Genomic DNA, 18420 nt, shown 5'->3' with positions numbered 1-18420 from the left:
AAGTGTAAGCAAAAATAGTCAATATTGAATGCACGATGAGAAATCAGTGATTTGCCCTGCCTCCTAAAATCTGAAACCACAGGAAGTTTCTAAGCCAAAAGCCCTGAAGGAAATATACTGGTTTCTAAGGTGGTCCAAAATTTGGTCCCATTCAAGTTTTGAACAGTGGACTCAAATTTTATATCTCACTGCAGAAAATCCAGAATTACCTGTACTGCTGGAACCAATCTTTATCCCTCTAAACTAGGTTACTTAATTGTTTAAGATTTCGATGAAAAATGAGGAATTGAACTAGAGGAGCTTCTACTTACTGTTGTACATCATCCCACTGGGATATCAGAAAGGGGATTGATCAAAATTTGGATTATTTTTCAAGACTCTGAACTAATATGAAAGTTGTCTTTTTTCGCCTTTGCTCTGTTGACTTGGTCTAACAAACTGTTTCTTAGAAGAGAGCTATTGATTAGGCTTCTTTTGCCAGAAATTGCTTTTTTTTTTTTTGCTGTTGAGGTAGGGGGGATGAAAGAGGAGTATGCCTTTTTGTTGTTGTTTAAGCATGTTTATGTTAAATATGTTTCCAGATAACAGCAGTAAACAACAATGAAAACAAACAAACAAACAAAAAGTCAAAGCAGAACTGACTCTACAAAACTGTGACATTTTTACCTTGTGGTTTCTTATATTCTGGCCACAAATTGTAGAGCCCAAGGAACACACCTACCCCCAGTATGAAAACCTCAGTCTAAGCAATGTAGGCCACACCACTGGACCTGGTATCTTAGGCCACGTATATGGTCTGCCATGGTCTTGCCTCTCCAGATTTCTTTTCTGCATGGTCATGCTTGCCCAGTATCATAGCTTCATAGAACAAGTTGGAAGCTTTGTAGCCTTTTCCGTGTTAAGGAATTGTTTATATATTATGGGCATTTTCTGTTCTTATGGGAGAAAAAACTATGAAACTTCTGAACCTTTCTTAACGTCAGTAGCCAATTTTGGTAATTTACACATTTTCAGAAAATCATGTTTTTCTAGATTTACAGATCTAGTGATGTAAATTGTACTTTTAGTTAACCTGGTATTTTAAGAGTAGCAGTCACATTTGAGGGGAGGAGCTAGCTATTTATTTTGGTTTCCTTTCTGTTACCAATGTCTTAGAAGGTGGCTACTGCTTTTCATAGCCATTGACACAGCTGGTTCATGGAGGGTTGAGAGGAAATAGTATGGTTGCAGCAAAGCAGCACTGCAGACCTGCTAGTCACTGGGGACTCCTGGGATAAATAGCTTGGCCAACTGAAAGTGTTATATAGCCGGTTTCAGGTCCCTTACCATTATACCCACTCAAGTTGATTTATACCTTACAGCCTAAATTGGCATGGGACATGCCTTTGGGATTAAATTAATTTATATCAAGTTAGAAAGCATCAGCTGCCAAAATCAGGGGTGCCTTCTGGAGGCCGGTGTGCTTATTTCTTCCTGTATTCTAAACCCACACTCCAGGCATTCTCTCTTGGATAGCAGCTGGGATAGTCCTTCAAGAGGGCATGCTTTGCATCTCCTTTGTGTAAGAGCAGTTCTGGGTCCTGTAGAGAAGCCCCGATCTTTGACCGAGGCACAACATTGCAGTTGGTCCTTGTGCAAATTAAGAAACGTTCGTAACCTTCTAAAATAGATAAAACAAATAGAACTTTCTTTTAGGCATTTTTTTCCTTCTTAAGTAAGTTGAAACGAATTATTGTGAATGAATAGCACTCCTGCAAACCTATCGTTTTGATCCTTACTTGGATGTTGAAGAAAAGAAAGTTTTTCTTTATTACCATCTTCATTATAAGCAAAAGGCTAAAGAACATTTCCATAGGGCTTAGGAGAGCATCAAACAACCTAAACAACCTGGAATGTCATTTAAAAAAAGCTGTTAAGTGGGTGGTATGGTATATGAAGGGTATTAGTAATATTCTGACAGTGTTATTTGTCTCCAGTCTAGAAATTATCTTTGTTTACTAGGCAGGCCTTGGTGGTGCTAACCAAAAAGGTTAGTGTTTTGAGCCTAGAGAAAGATGTGGCAGCCTGCTTCTATAAAGATTACAGCATTGGAAGCCCCATGGGGCAGTTCTACCCTGTCCTATAGGGTCACCGTTAGTAGGAATTGACTGGACAGCAGTGGGTTTGGCTTTGGTTTAGGACTTCTTAAAAGGGATAATTATAAACCTTTTCCAAGCAGTATGCTGAAGACCTTATTTCTGCTCTCTCCCATTGCCTATCAGAGGTTTGGGCTTTTCCCCTTGCTCAGTTCTGAGTTCTTTTCCCCAGCAGCAGCCACCACATGACTCAGAAGGATTTGGTCTTGAGAGTGGAGGAGGTGGAGCAATGTTAAACAGACTTTTCCCTAATGAGCTGTGAAGCCAGCTGCAGAGGGGGCAAATCCTGTTACTCCCTTCAGCTACTCTCTGAATCTGCAGAGGAGCAGTGGTATCTCAGTCTCCCTTTTCTATACTCATTTGCAGCTTTTTCTGCTGGTTTCCCTCCTCCCCCCTTCTGTCCCAGAGCATCTTGGCAAAGTTAGGATTTCTGTGCTCACAGCTCAGTGCTCACAGTGAAAAGGAAAATACAAAAGGGAAGGAGAGCAAGCCAGAAGGAAAAAAAAAAAAGGTCTGGAGTAGGCAGAGATTTTAAGAAGAATATTCCTTATTGCCTTAGCCTAAGACTTTAAGCTCTGGGTTGAAACTTAAGTAGTAATGCTTTGAATAACTCAGATTTCCAAATAGTTCTTAGGAGATAATTTATTAGCTCACAAACACATGTTAGGCCACATATTAAAAGAATTTTAATTTGTATTGTTTGGAATCCTCTACAATTTTAGACCGGTTCCTATGTCTTTAGTCTTTGCTCTTTTCCACAGGCTTTTTTTATAAGGAAGATAAAATAATTGTAATATTACAAACAGATATATGCACACCCATGTTCGTTGCAGCACTATTTACAATAGCAAAAAGATGGAAGCAACCAAGGTGCCCATTAATGGATGAATGGATAAATAAATTATGGTATATTCATACAATGGAATACTGCACATCAGTAAAGAACAATGATGAATCCATGAAGTATTTCATAACATGGAGGAATCCGGAAGGCATTATGCTGAGTGAAATTAGTCAGTTGCATAAGGACAAATATTGTATGAGACCACTATTATAAGAATTCAAAAAATAGTTTAAACAGAGAAGAAAATATTCTTCGATGGTTACGAGAGTGAGGAGGGAGAGGGGTTTTCACCAATTAGATAGTAGATAAGAACTATTTTAGGTGAAGGGAAAGACAATACACAATACAGGAGAGGTCAGCACAACTGGACTAAACCAAAAGCAAAGCAGTTTCCTGAATCAACTGAACACTTCAAAGACCAGCGTAGCAGGGGCGGGGTTTGGGGACCGTGGTTTCAGGGGACATCTAAGTCAATTGGCATAATCTATTAAGAAAACATTCTGCATCCCACTTCGGAGAGTGGCATCCGGGGTCTTAAATGCTAGCAAGTGGCCATCTAAGATGCATCAACTGATCTCAACCCATCTGGAGCAAAGGAGAATGAAGAACACCAAAGATACAAGGTATTCATGAGCCCAAGAGACAGAACGGGCCACATAAACCAGAGACTACATTAGCCTGAGACCAGAAGAACTAGATGGTACCCGGCTATAACTGATGACTGTCCTGACAGGGGACACAACAGAGAACCCCTGAAGGAACAGGAGATCAGTGGGATGCAGACCCCAAATTCTTGTAGAAAGACCAGACTTAATGGTCTGACTGAGACTAGAAGGACCCTGGAGGTCATGGTCCTTGGACATTCTGTTAACCCAAGACGGGAACCATTCCCAAAGCTGACTCTTTCAGGCAGGGATTGGACTGGACTATGGGATAGAAAATGATACTGGTGAAGAGTGAGCTTCATTGCTCAAGTAGACACATGAGACTATGTGGGCAGCTCCTGTCTGGAGAGAAGATGAGAGGGCAGAGGGGGTCAGAAGCTGGCTGAATGGACATGAAAAGAGAGGGTGGATGGAAGGAGTGTGCTGTCTCATTAGGGGGAGAGCAACTAGGAGTATATAGCAACGTGTATATAAATTTTTGTATGAGAGACTGACTTGATTTATAAACTTAAAGCACAATAAAAATTTAAAAAATAATAATTGTAACATTAACAATCTGTAGAGCATTAACTGGGTACCAGGCACAGCTAGCTTTTTTAAGTATTGCCTTATTTAATCATTACAACAACCCTTGAAGGTGGACACTTGGAATGTGAAATTTTTTCAACTGATAAACCACATTTTTAGTCCAACAGAATTAAAATTGCTTACCTGTTTTTTTTTTTTTTTTTTTTCCTCTTTGCTTTCTTTCAAAAAACATACTTTTTATGTCGCCACAGGATGGTAAAAACTGTACTTTGGTATAGTTATTTGGTATAAACTGATAGGTTAGCCAGTTACAAAGAAGGGGAGAGATAAAAGCTTTGCTCTCCAGGGGATTCATCACCTATTCTTCATTCTAACATTTACTGATTCTGCATCTTAGGTTCTGCTGAACTAGAGGGGAAAAGTTCACTGACAACTTTTCTTTCCTTCGTTTAATATTTTACATTGCATTTTTGGTAAATGTTTACACAGCAAATGAGGTTCGCATTCAACAGCTTCTACACAAATTGTTCAGTGACATTGGTTACAATACTCACAATGTGTTAACCTTCTTGGTATTTCCATTCTGGTTGTTCTGTTTTGAGTAATCTAGTTTCCCTGTACCCTTACCTTCTCATCTTTACTTTAATATAGATGGTTATTCATCTCATATAGATGTTTTTTTTTTTAAAGATTCTAGTACTCAGTGGTGATAGTCTTTATTTTGTGAGCCAGTCTGTTATTTAGCTAAAAGGAGACCTTGGGATACTTTCAGTTCAGGGTTTGAAGAGTATCTCAGGGTGATAGTCTCGGGGAGTATGCTAGTCTCAACCCGTCCAGTAAGTCTTAACTTTATAAGAATTGGTGTTCTGTTATGTATTTTTCTCCCATTCTCTCAGGATCCCTGTATTGTCGCCCTGATCGGAATAGTAGGTAACAGTAGCTGTGCACCATTGTCTGGTCCCAGGGCAGAAGAGGCCTTGGTTCGTGTAGTTAGTCCTATATTCTAGTTTCTTCTTTGAGTCTCGGGTTTCCGTCTTTCTCTTTTGTTCTGGAGAAGCAGGGACCAGTAGTTGTATCTTAGGTGGCCACTTGCAGGCTTTTAAGACCCCAGACACTACTCACCAAACTAGGATATAGAACATAAACTTCATGAACTGAATTATGCCAATTGACTGAGTTGTCCCATGAGACTATGGTCCTAAGCCTTCAAACCCAGAAAGCCAGTCTCACGAGGTATTAGGTTATATTTAAGAGTTAACCATAACTGTCCGCCTATGTTCTTTATTATATATATGAATATATATGTGTGCATACACACATATATACCCACATATACTTACCTGTACACATATATGCATACATACATATATAGCTACACACACACACATATATATTTTTTGGTTGTTGCTGTTACAAAATTACGTGTCATAGCTTTTATCAAAATGACCTTTTTATATACATATTAGTGGCATCATTTACCTTGGTGAAGCTGTGCTTGAGACCAAAAAAAAAAAAGACCAAACCTATTGCCATAGAGTCAATTGGGACTTATATCAGCCCTGCAGGACAGAGTAGAACTGCCCCATAGGGTTTCCAAGAAGTGGCTGGTGGATTCAAACTGCGGACCTTTTGGTTAGCAGCCAAGCTCTTAACCATTACGCCACCAGGGCTCTCAGACTGTGGTTACTTAACCCATGTTCGATGTTACCTGTCCTATCACCAAAAATAACAAGTGTCTGCTATTTAGAGAGTGATTCCCCTATCCCCACCCCACCCATCCTTGGTAACCACCAATGAGCATTGGCCCCTGTATGTGTATCTAGTCTTTTTATGAAAGTGAGATCATGCAGTATTTGTCCTTTTGTGAATGACTTATTTGACTCAGCATGATGTCTTCCAGATTCATCAGCGTTGTATTTTGAGGGCTCATCATCCTGTATGGCTATGTAGTCTTCCATTGTGTGTATGTACCATAATTCATTTATCCATTCATCTGTCGGTGGGCACTTAGGCTGTTTCCATCCTTTTGCCGTTGTGAATAGTGCTGCAGTGAACATAGGTGTGCATGTATCTGTTCTACTAGATCTCTAGGGTGGTATATACCTAGAAGTGGGATTGATGGATCATAAAGCTCTTGAGGAAGTGTCATACTGTTTTCTTAGTGGTTGTACAATTTTATAATCCTGCCAACAGTTAATAAGCGTTCCAGTCTCCCCAAATCCTCGCCAACTTTGTTGTTCTGTTTTTATTTTTTAAAATCAGTGCCATTTTAACAGGGGTAAGATGATGTCTTACTGTATCACTGATAACTTTCTCACCTCACAAGTTAGCACGAGCTTGCATATTTTTTGGCAGGTTTATCCAAGTAGCTTCTGATGATATGAAACATAATAACACATAGAATTATATTTAAAAAGTAATTTTACATTTTGAAACCCATTTTCTTACTGATTTGTGAGTTAGTTACTAGGCATATGAAAATTAGGTGATAAAAAAGACAAAAGAATTGATGTTGGTGAGGAATATTGAATAAATATGGACTGCCAAAAGGATGAACAAAACAATATTAGAAAAAATACAGCCAGAATATTTCTTAGGTAGCGAAGATGGTGCGACTTTGACTCACTTACTTTGGACACATCATCAGAAAAGTCCAATCATTGGAAAAGGACACCATAGTTGGTAAACAGGGGAAACCCCTGGTAAGAAGGACTGGCACGATAGTTGCAACAGTGAACTTAAATACACCAGTGATCGTGAAGGTGGCCCAAGATAGGGCAACATTTTGTTCTGTTACATATTAAGTCGCCGTAAGTCGGGGCCAACTTGGTGGCAGCTAACAACAGCAGCAAAATATATCCCAAGGATAGTAGATTGGGGAAAATGGTAGGCAGGGGAGAGGGGCTGGATTATGTTTATAAATTACACTGAGTTCCTGTCAGTCTTCGTGTTATTTGAGAGACAATTCCAGCCTGCTCAGTTCTCCTTGGAAGAGATCCGAAGTCCTTGATACCCTATTTTTCTATGTAACAACATTCCCTGTTTGCTAGAAAAAGCAAAACCCAGGTTCACTGGGGAGAAGTTTCTTACCAGCCCTATTTAACCTTCTCACCACAGCTGGGTAGAAGAACAAGCTCATTTGATTTTTTTTTTTTTACCAAATTAAGATAGGGATTATCAGTTTTTGCTGATAACGTCTAGAAAACTATGGTTGAATCAGCACGGAAGCCTATTTACTGAGGCAGGCAGAAAAATATGTAGTGAAACAACTTTGATTTTCTTTCCTTTTTTTTTTTTTTTTAAATTAACTTCAGGTTCACAGATTTTATTAATCATTGTCCTTGATTCACGACACATTCTCCTCATAGGTCTGTGAATGTTTCTCCTTAGCTCATTTATAAATAATTTTAAAATAATCATCATCTGGAAATACTATCTAAAAAGAAACTAGAAAGTCATGAATATCTGTGTGCTTTTCTTCCATCCTGCCTCCTGCCACCCATGAGTATTTTTTAAAAATCCACTTAAGAGATTGAAAAATTACCTTCACTTCATTGGTGAAAACATAGATTTGTTATGCAAATTAATAATTCATCTATTGGGCATGTATTTAAGATGAATAATTCTTATACTTTGAAAATCTATGTATGGGTTTAAGGATAATTTTATGTCTTTTGACCACGTCACTCTTAACCTTTGTAGGTCTTGATTTTGATTTTATCATTAAAGTTCCAGCTTAGCTCTGCAATCCTGCTGGTTATTTGGGGGCAATAATAAAAAGATATTGCCAACTGATATTGTTTGAAACATAGTGTAGCCAGAAATTTTATAATAAGACTTCACATTCTTTCTGGTTTCTAAATAGACTTATTGGTAGAAACGACATTCTTCTATAAGGAGAATATGAGCTACTCTTCCTACCAGTGACAACTAGTCTTATATTTAGAGTAGATTATTTAGCAGTTTATTTATATTTAATTTTCTCAGTATATTTTAATGAGTTTCAGAGCTAGAGGCATGAACTGTAAACTCCACAGATTTTGATTACTAAGCTTTGTCTGCATGATTTAATTACAATCATATATTAATGCTAGTGTTTTTAGATAAACAAGGGGCTTTGGCTGTTCCTGAGATTATCCTTTGAGTATGTTCTGTGTTACAATGTAAGGATTTAATTCAGAGCCCTATGTCAGAAATGAAGTTGATTTGAGACTTCCTCTTGTGCTTGAGAGAATTTTAGGTCTATGGCATTATGAGGCTGTGTCCTGTCACTTCTGCTGATCAATACGCTTGTGTTTTTTGTTAGTTAAACCAGTGTTTATTCATCGTCCTCATATCCTCAACACCTTCCATCTCTATTCCCCCAGCTGCTGCCTTACTGCAGTCTCTGACCTTTTATTTTCCAGACCAACACCTCCCAAACTATAATGCTTTTGTTAAAATGCAGACTCTAGTTTCAGTATGTTTTATGTGGGACCTGAAGTGCTGTGCTTCCAGGTGATACTGTCACTCCCACACAGTCCCTGCCTCCAGTACCCTGCCCAGCCATTCTGCATTCTGCTCTCAGAACTGTTTTTCTGAGACAGAGATCTGGTCGTGTCCCTCCTCCTTCACGCTTGATGGCACATCAGAGTAAAATCCCCACTCTTCAGTGTTGTTTTCAGAGAAGGTCCCTATGGAAGAGACTTTGCCTGCCTTGCCATCCTCATCTACCTTTCTGTGATCACTCCCTATACGTGAACAAACCCAGCCTGCCCCTGGTGAAGTGATGCTGGTAGGAGGGGAAATGTAATTAGAACTGTCCTTAGCGAGCACCCGGTTTTTTTTGTTGTTGTTGTTGTTTTTTTTTTTAAACCCTAGCCAGAAGAGAAGATGTGTGAGTGGGAGGCTGGAGACAAAGAGAAAGGGAATTGTAGTATAGCTTGAACTTCTTCATAGATTGTGCAGTCTGCTCCATAGCTCCATAGTATGATTGTTTTATAAAATTAATGTTTTTCATTAGTTACCATAAAAGAAAATTGATCCCATAAGTGGATAGGGAAACCCTGGTGGCCTAGTGGTTAAGAGCTACTACAGCTGATAACCAAAGAGGTGGGCAGTTTGAATCCACCAGGCGTTCCTTGGAAACCCTATGGGGCAGTTCTGCTCTGTCCTTTAGGGTCACTATGAATCAGAGTCGACCCGACAGCAGCAGATTTGGTTTTGGTTTTTTAAGTGGGTGTATGCTATGTTCAGCCTGTTACTTCTGGGAATCATGCCACGCTGCCACGAACTCAAGGCTAGGAAACATAAATGGCTCAGTTCGATTTTGTGCTAAAATTTCTCTGAGGCACACTTCTTGCAGTCCCCACCTCAGGGAAGCCTTTCTAGTTCTTACCTCCTCAAATGTGGTTTTTATTATAGTTTAATTTGGTACTCCTTCTCTTTGGAAGCTCTGTGGGGCGGTTCTCTGTCCTATAGGGTTCCTATGAGTCAGAATTGACAACGGGTTTTTTTTTTTTCCCTTTTCTCTCTTTAAAAACACCCACCACCCACTCCCTTTGCTGTCGGGTGGATTCTTACAGCGACCCTATATGATGAGTAGAACTGCCCCCATAGCTTTTCAAAGGCTATAAATCTTTACAAAAGCAAATGGCAATATCTTTCTCTACGTGGAGCAGCTGGTGGGCTCGAACCACGAACATTTAGTTTAGCAGTGGAGCTAACCACTGTTTCACCAGGGCTCCTTTTAAAAACACTAGGAGACATCAGTTAATTAATGCATAATTCAAGAATCACTCTGTGCATCTAATTTATACCTGTGAGGGAAGGAGACAGCACATGCACCAGTAGAAATGTTTAACAATGTATCACGATGCTAAAGGAATTGCTGGAGGAACCCGCTAACTGGACTTCATTTAGGTGGACTTCATGGATTCAACTTTTCATGTAAAGGACTGCGGTATGGTTTGGTAAAAGGGAGGAGGGGAGGAATTTTTGCATAGGAAGAATGGTATCTGTGAGGGCTTAGAGATAAGGTGGTAAGTGATTGAGGCAGTCGTTATAATTGTTAAAAGCCATCAGGCCTTTCTAGAATAGAGAACACAGAAGCCAGTAAGAAGCAGCTTCATTTGTGGAGAGAGCCTGATCTGGGTGGTGTAGATTTGACGTCTGGCACTGCCACTGATCTGCTCAGTGGCCTTGGAGAAGTCAGTTAACCTTTCTGGACCTAGTTTTCTTATCTTTAAATTGAAAGAGTTGAAATACTGTGATCTGTAATTCACCTTCCAGCACTAACATTGCAGTGGTTTTGACTTACTGTTCAACGAAGTGGTCTGGGACTTTTTGCTTCAGGAATTAGTTTCTGCTATAACTGCAGTTTACTTTGGAGTCTTGCCGAGGGACCAGGCTTAAAATATGAGCCGTTCAAATACTCCCTTGCCTTGCCCGTCATTTACTTCTGCTGGATCTTGAATACACACGCCTTTCTCGTCGTGCCACTGTTTCCCTTGTTCAGTATGTCCTTTAGAACCCTTCTCCTGAACTGTTCTTGCACTAATGTCACCTTGCCTCTCACCTTCTGCCAGTGGAATTCATCTTACACATAGCAGCTAGATTGGTCTCATCATGCGTCTTCTCTATTGAAATATAGTGGCTCTCCATTGTCATCCAAACAAAGGCCAAACTCATTAGCTGGGCGTTCAGTATCATCTATTAATCTTAGTTCACATTGCTCCCCTTCACATAATCTACAGAATAGTTGAGCTGAATATCCTCTTGGTGCCTTTGCTCGTGTTGTTCCTGCACCTGGTTATATTCCGCCTAGTCCCACCATTGTCACAAAGCCACGGTTTTCCCATCACAGGTGCCATGTTCTTCATGAAATCTCTCATGCTTCACACAACCAGAAGTAATCCTCTTCTTCTCAACCCCCATAGCTGCCATAGCACCTTTTCTGTACCTATTAGTGCTAATTACTTTGTTTTTATTTTCTGTACCTTCTTATCTCTCCTGACTAAACTAAGCTCCCTGGTGGGTAGGAAGTACTGTATTATCTTGTGCAGAGTGGGTACCCGGTAAATATTTGTGAATGAATGAATTAAAGTTCAGATCCTGTTTTCTGTGGTTGGTAGGGTTTCTTATTTTTTTTCTAGATAACCACTAACAAGAACATAGAAAAGAATTCTGCCCACAGGAATTAATAAATGAATATAAGAATAAGAACCATGGTGTGGGCATGTTAACAATCCTCAAGTTTGTATTTAAGACAAGCAAACAAGCAAAGTGCTTGCAAGCTTGAGCCTGTCTTTTAATTTTGAATTTAATTTCCAAACAAGGCCTTTCAAGGCAATGTAAGATTCCTCTCTTTTCAGTTGAATTACCCCAAGGTAGGTTGTTTATGCCAATTAGTAAGCTTAGCAATGTTTTTTTTTCCCCCTTTGGTCTTGTGAAGTTTTTTTTTTAAACAGTTACAAACTTAGAACTTTTGAATCATTTATAAAAGAGCCTTACTATTTTTTATAGTTGAAGCATACTACCCACTTTAGTACACGCTACCATATAATTCGGAGCTCTGATGGCATAGTGGTTAAGAGCTCAGCTGCTAACCAAAAGGTTGGCAATTTGAATCCACCACCTGGTCTTTGGAAACCCTATGGGGCAGTTCTACTCTGTCCAATAAGGTCGTTACGAGTCAGAATCAACTCGACAGCACCGGGTACCGTATAATCCGATGATGGCACGCAACCACCACCACCATAAAATTTGTGTTTAGAAATTACATCTTAAGCACATGGTTCATGCCTTCAGAACCATTAATAAGATCCACGGAAGTTTGATATTTCTGTTGGTTATAGATCTGGTTATAAGCCAGTCAACCCATAACTATGGCAGACCCCTGGGAAATAATTTGCATGCAGAAGCTAGATAACATCCTAGTTGAAAGAAACTGCTGGCAAACTCCTGTAGTATAAGAATCCATAATTTAGAGCATATTCCATTATGTTAAAAAGTATTAGCTTATTTTGGGGGTTTGAGAAGAGAAGCAGAATCCCCTAAAATTTCCCACTCTCACATTTTGTCCCAGTAGCCTCTGTTAGCTACTCTTTGTTGAGAATACTGTGCTGAGAGGAGCTAAGTCTTTGGCATTATTTCCCTAAACCCCAAGGAAGGCAAATCCATCTCACTTAGGATTAGACAATTAACATAGGCATCACCTCACTCCTCTCCAGATGATGTAAGAGTAATCTCAGATCTAGCAATCTCCTATTATCAGTCTGTTGCTCTAATTAGAAACAAAAAACCACTGCCATTGCTGTCGATTCTGTTTTGACTCATAGAGATATCCTGTAGAACAGAGTAGAACCGCCCCATAGGGTTTTCAAGGCTGTAAATCTTTGCAGAGGCAGACTGCCACATCTCCCTCCCATGAAGCAGCTGGTGGGTTCGAACTGCAGACTTTCTGGTTAGCAGCCTGGCTCTTAACCACTGTGCCACCAGGGCTCCTTATATTGGTGTAGTGTACCCAAAGTAAAAATTACCACATTGCTTTCTACCCATTCAGCTTGGTTTAAATTATAGTGGTTCTTTAAAGGTGTTGCTGATGATTTACCTTTTGGAACTGTTAAATAAAGAATACTTTATAATCAATTACATGATTGCTCCCTTATTTTTTTTTTGCCATTAAAATAGAAACCAGTACAGCATATTTATATAAATTAAGCTCTTTGACAGTTAATGCAGCTAGCATTGATTTATAGAAAGAAATATATATGTTTCTTCTTGTATGCAGGTAATAGGAATGGGGCTTGATAAGGAGCAATGTGATAAATATACCCCAGGGAAAAACAAAAAGCTGAACTCTAGTTTCTCTTCTAGCAGCAGCTTTGAGAGGAAGGGCAGGACTGCTCCATGACAAGCAGTTCTGATACACTGACCATTAAGTTACTTGGGGCTTTTGAGGGGGGTGGGGGATGACAGAGAGATTTAAGAAATCTCTGTCTGTGCTTGTCAGTCTCAGTCTCTCTCTCTCTCTCTCAGGAGTTAGAAGCTGCTCTTCACAGAGATGATGTGGAGTTTATCAGTGACCTGATCGCCTGCCTGCTTCAGGGCTGCTATCAAAGAAGAGATATCACGTGAGTAACCCTGATCTTACTAAGTATTTGTTGCAAAGGAAACTAATTAGCCCAGCCATAGTGATGTTTCCTGATTTTTAGCCGGTAAGTAACTGCATAGGCTGAGTACATACACGTGGGTTCCCAGGCCCTAAATTTGGCTCATTCTGCAGTTCCATTTTTATTCCATTAAAATCTTTGAATTTATTTTGCCCTCAAAAATCTATACTATCACTTATTTTTGGATACGACAGCTAACATATTCAAGTGTAAAATTTCTTCCTCTTAATATAGACGCCTTTCTTTCTGATTTTTATTTACAGTACTGGTAAAATATTGCCTAACACATTAAAACTGGATTTTAGTACGTTTCTGCTGCTCATCTGTCCTCTGTTGTTCACATAACTCAGAGCCTCTAGGTTGCCTCTCCTCCTAACTGCCTAGTAGATAGCTCTGCACACCTTTGAGATGTGTAGCCATTTAGAGCGAATTTTATATATTTAGACAAAGGGGCTTCCTGACATGGCCTTTTTCCTTGTTTTGACCCTAACTTGATATTTTCCTTGCCACCTTTCTGCGCAGAACAGAACTACAGGGCAAACATGCAAAAAGCTGAGACAAACGGGTTTCTCAGTGTCTTGGCTCTCCAATACCATGCAGAGGTTTGGATTGTTATGATTTATATTTTTCAGACAATCTAAGATGGTATCTTAGATGTTTTTGTTACTAATAAATCTATTCTTAGGTCTCTGTTAGCGCCGGAAAACTTGTAGTTGCAAGGTGGGAAAGATTGTCTGAATGCCATTTTCTCAGGGTAGAAGTCTTTATTCGTTAAGGGGCAATTATTGCGCCTGGACTTACTCATAATATAGTGACTCTGTTTCCTAGAATACCCTAGTTTTTGCTAAACCAAGAATAAGAAGAAAGACATTTATCATTTTACTATTCAAACATGATAATTGCTAAGCTTTTAGTTTATTGTCTCCAGCTTTATTTTTGGTTGTAGACTTGGGAGTTTGTGGTTTTTAAGCAGTTGTAGTCATACCGTATATGTAATTTCATATCCTATATTTTTTTTCCTTTATAACAGTTCTTTTTCTTACAACCACCGTTTCTTAAAATGTAGTTGTCAGATAATTCAATCTGATAGATGGAATATTGTGTCTAGCTTTTAATTATTGTAAGCATGTTGTGATATATAGTCTTTAACATGAAAGCTTGCATACTTGTTGAATTATCTTTATAGTGTATATTTCTGGAGTGAAAGCCTTTAAGATTTTTGGCAACTTGCCAGGCTGCCATCACGGAGGTTACATTTCACCCTGGAACCATCAGTGAGTTCCTGAGGGTGTCTGTCTTCTTAAACCTCATTAACTCTAGACATTGCCCACTGTATGCCAGACTCTAGGAGCTGGCAGGACAAACACACTCTTCTAGCCCTCATGCAGCTTATAGACTTGTGCTAGAGTGGGAGTGGGTGTCTGCCAATGATGACAACAACGATTATGCAGTTATAAATTTAAAAATTACTGCGGTAAGTACTCTGAAGTAAAAGTATAGCATGTCAGCAGAGCATAAAACCTAGTGTGAGGAATAATTTGTGAACTCAGCCTTGCCATACCTAGGCCAGTGCCTGTACATTATCAGGCCTAGTAAGTCAGTGTGTGAGTGACTGTGAGTAGTGAATGAATGAATGAATGAATAAATAAACCCAGCAAAAAACTGCAGGTAGGAAGAGTGGTTTCTCCCAGGCACTGAAGCAAAACTGGAGAGAAAACAGGGTCTATGTGCTCCTTACTACTTCCCTGTGTTGAGGCTGAGTCACTCACCATTAATAATTTTATTCCTGGCCCACCTTACCTATTTTCTTTACCTGTCTGGCTGGGAATCCAAGGTGGCTGTAGCTCAGTAAGAATTGGAGCCTACTAGGCTGGGTTAAGGATTTCTCCTGAGAGCAGGAGAAATTTGTGGTTTTAAATAAGCACTGTGGAGCAGGAGGTTAAAGAAGAAGGATCAGTTAGGAGCTACTGAACTAATTAGGCCAAAGAGATGAGAAGTAGATAGTATGAAGGGCTGTTATAAAGGTAAAATTGATTGGTTTAGTGTCTCTAATTATGAACAGTGTGATATGCAAAAAATGTGTTTTAACTTGTATTTCATTGATCATTCTTCCCTTGTTCAACATCTCTTCTTAGGTTTATTGGGCATATTTGTAATGATTGTATATATGAATCTCTTGTTATATACTTGCCTCATTTCTATTGGTGTATTGGAGATCAGGCAAAAGAAATGCCAATTTAAAAAATTTAAATAATATGACAGGGAACTGTCCTCAAAGATTGTTCCATTTTATCTTTGCACAAGAGTATCTGTTTCCCTAATCCTCGTCCACTCTGGACATTGCACGTAACATGCTACCCCCTTGTGTTGGTAGGACACAGTTTTATATAATGCAGTATAATCACGGGAGTGATGTTCATTTGCCATATTCTGTTAGTTAAAAACAAGTTCCACACTCATTATAGGGGAAGGAATTATGCAAGAGTGTAAGTACCAGGAGGTGTAGATAATCAGGGGCATCTCAGAAGCTGCCTGCTACACGCTTCGATATTAATTGACCATAACTTCTAGAACAAACTAAATAATATTGGTAAGATATATACATAATTGCTTGCTTCTAAGCACATTTGCTTGATTTTTAACAGTGTTTCGTAAATTCTGTGTACTTAGGTAGACTTGTGAGCAAGGACCAATTAAGTGATTTTGTACAATCACATGTGGTCTTACTAAGTGCCGTATATAAAGGAATTACCAAAAAAGAGGTTTTAATTTGTCCCTTTGCCTCAGTAAATTTCTATAGCCAACTTGTTTCTAGTTAATTTTATTTCTCCCATGTCATTAGTCTCCAACATAAGAGAAAAATACATATTTAACTGAAAATAATGGATGTCCTGTGGCGTATTAATAGCTTGAATGCAGCCTCTTTCCATCAATCATTATATTTTCACTTGGGTTTATTTTATTGCTTAGTTTCCCTGTGAGGTGAAGAGGAAGAGATGGTGGGTGGTCATCTCAGCAATTAATAAGTTCTGATTTTATAGGGAAGGAAACTAAGATTCAGAGAGCTTAAGTTACTTATCAGGTCATGTAGCCAGTTAGAAGATGAATAATTCCCATATCACCCAGCCTTTAAGGTAAGATGAACTGCGAAGAAATCACAGAATCTGAATTTTAGGCATGTAACTCAGATTTTTATATGCTCTATCTTCTTTATATTTTATATGTGATTAATATATTTTGATGGTGTAAAAAAGAAAAAAAGGTTTAAAAAATTGTCAAGTAGAGACCAGAATTCCCTTCCCATTCCTGAAGACGGAGCACAGGGATTTCAGGGAATAGCCTAGGTTTTTCTTTTTTATGTATATGTATATATACACGTCTAGAGGTAAAAATACTATTTATATACTTCAGGATGTGTATCATGTCAAAACTGGCCATGTTGGCTCATCAGTCACATCAGAATGTCCTGTTTCATTGCATCATCTGTTTCTTTTACGTCCTGCCCACAGTGTCTACCTTCATAGACTGCACAGAGACTGGCATTTGGGAGAGACGGGAAGATTGGCTTCTAGCCGTCCACAGTGCTGAATTATAGCACTGCTTACAAATACCAGTTTCCTTCTTATCGCAACACAGTGTCAGTTACTCCTAAATGATCCCTTCTGAAATGAGGGGCTAATTTCTTAAAAACGTAACCTCGTCAAATGTCATAAAATTCCCAATCCTGTACGTGGGAGGAGAAAGGTTTTTTGTTGTTGTTTGTTTTGTTTTCTCTTCTCTTGCCAATAATTGCTTCTTTGACCTTTCTGCTACTGAAGACTATGAAACACAGAGTCTTTAGGAAGCTGAAAGAGCTCAGAGCTCTCACCATTTATTCTCCTTTGTTGTGGGGGGCGAGGTCCAGCAGCACGGGTCCTACTAGTGGTGATGATGAATTGTTCTAAAAAAAAGACCAAAACCACGTAGACAGTGCTAGGGCCAGAAAGCAAGCAAGCAATTAATGCCAACATTCCCAAGCCACGTCCTGCCAAACACTCTTTGAGATGTCCATGAGTATTGTACAAAACATAATCAATGATTTTTACTTGCATTTTTTAAAAAAAGGATAGGACATGTGAAACAAAAGTGTTTCTGGATGGCCAAATAAGTTTGGGGACCGGTGGCCCTAAGATTCTTGATTAGTGGTCTGGGGTGAGGTTTAGGCTTCACTTTTTTGTTTTTTTTTTTTAATTTTTATTGCACTTTAAGTGAAAGTTTACAAATCAAGTCAGTCCCTCACACAAAAACTTATATACACCTTGCTACATACTCCCAGTTGCTCTTCCCCTAATGAGACAGCCCGCTCCCTCCCTCCACTTCTAACCCCCTCTACCCTCTCATCTCCCCTCCAGGGAGGAGATGCCAACATAGTCTCAAGTGTCTAGGCTTCAGTATTTTAAAAGCTTGTTATTGAAGTATAATACACACAGAAAAATGTACACTTCTTAAGCATACAACGCAATGAGTTTTCACAAGCTGAATGTACCCTTATAACGAGCACCATACCATGAAAGGCCATTATTACGGATTCTACTTTTCGCGTTAAAAGTAATTGCTTAAAGTGGTAAGTTGTTTTGTCCCACCACTGATGATCCACTTCAGTGTAGAATGAACGCAGGTCTCTGGGTGGTGCACATGGTTAAATGCTCAGCTACTAACCAAGAGGCTGGCAGTTTGAATCCACCCAAGGTACCCAGAGACACCTCAGAAGAAATGCCTGTTGGTCTCCTTTGAAAAGATCACAGGCATTGGGGGAAAAAAGAAGATATGGAATGAATGCATGCTCATTATTCTCTCAAATTGTACTTTTCATTCCATCTTAAAGACGGAAATTTGGGTAAATGAATGGTTACCTTTTCTGGCGCTAAGATTTAACTATTATGTGATGCTTAGAAAGTTACTGCTTCCTGCGTTGTTCAATGTTTTGCCCAAGCTTGTATGCGTACACATGCTGGACAATGAATAAGGAAGACCAAAGAAGAATTGATGCCTTTGAATTATGATGTTGGCAAAGAATATTGACTATACCATGGAATACTAGAAGAATGGAGAAGTTT

At 39.2% G+C, this 18420-nt stretch overlaps 1 protein-coding gene across 6 annotated transcripts in view; it reads left to right on the top strand.

Annotated features, from left to right (window-relative positions):
* Positions 1–18420, top strand: part of LOC126075034 (cat eye syndrome critical region protein 2) — a 170441-nt gene that overhangs the window by 96576 nt on the left and 55445 nt on the right. For all 6 annotated transcript variants that reach the window (XM_049882121.1, XM_049882127.1, XM_049882122.1 and 3 more), the window contains one exon: positions 13191–13285. In XM_049882121.1, the coding sequence (XP_049738078.1) occupies positions 13191–13285 (95 nt within the window). The remainder of the gene's footprint in view (positions 1–13190; positions 13286–18420) is intronic.

The sequence above is a fragment of the Elephas maximus genome, chromosome 4 (genome assembly GCF_024166365.1).
Source record: "Elephas maximus indicus isolate mEleMax1 chromosome 4, mEleMax1 primary haplotype, whole genome shotgun sequence".
NCBI classification, from domain to species: domain Eukaryota; kingdom Metazoa; phylum Chordata; class Mammalia; order Proboscidea; family Elephantidae; genus Elephas; species Elephas maximus.
The sequence above is the reverse complement of the archived record's forward strand: the minus strand, read 5'-3'. Positions and strand labels throughout refer to the sequence as shown.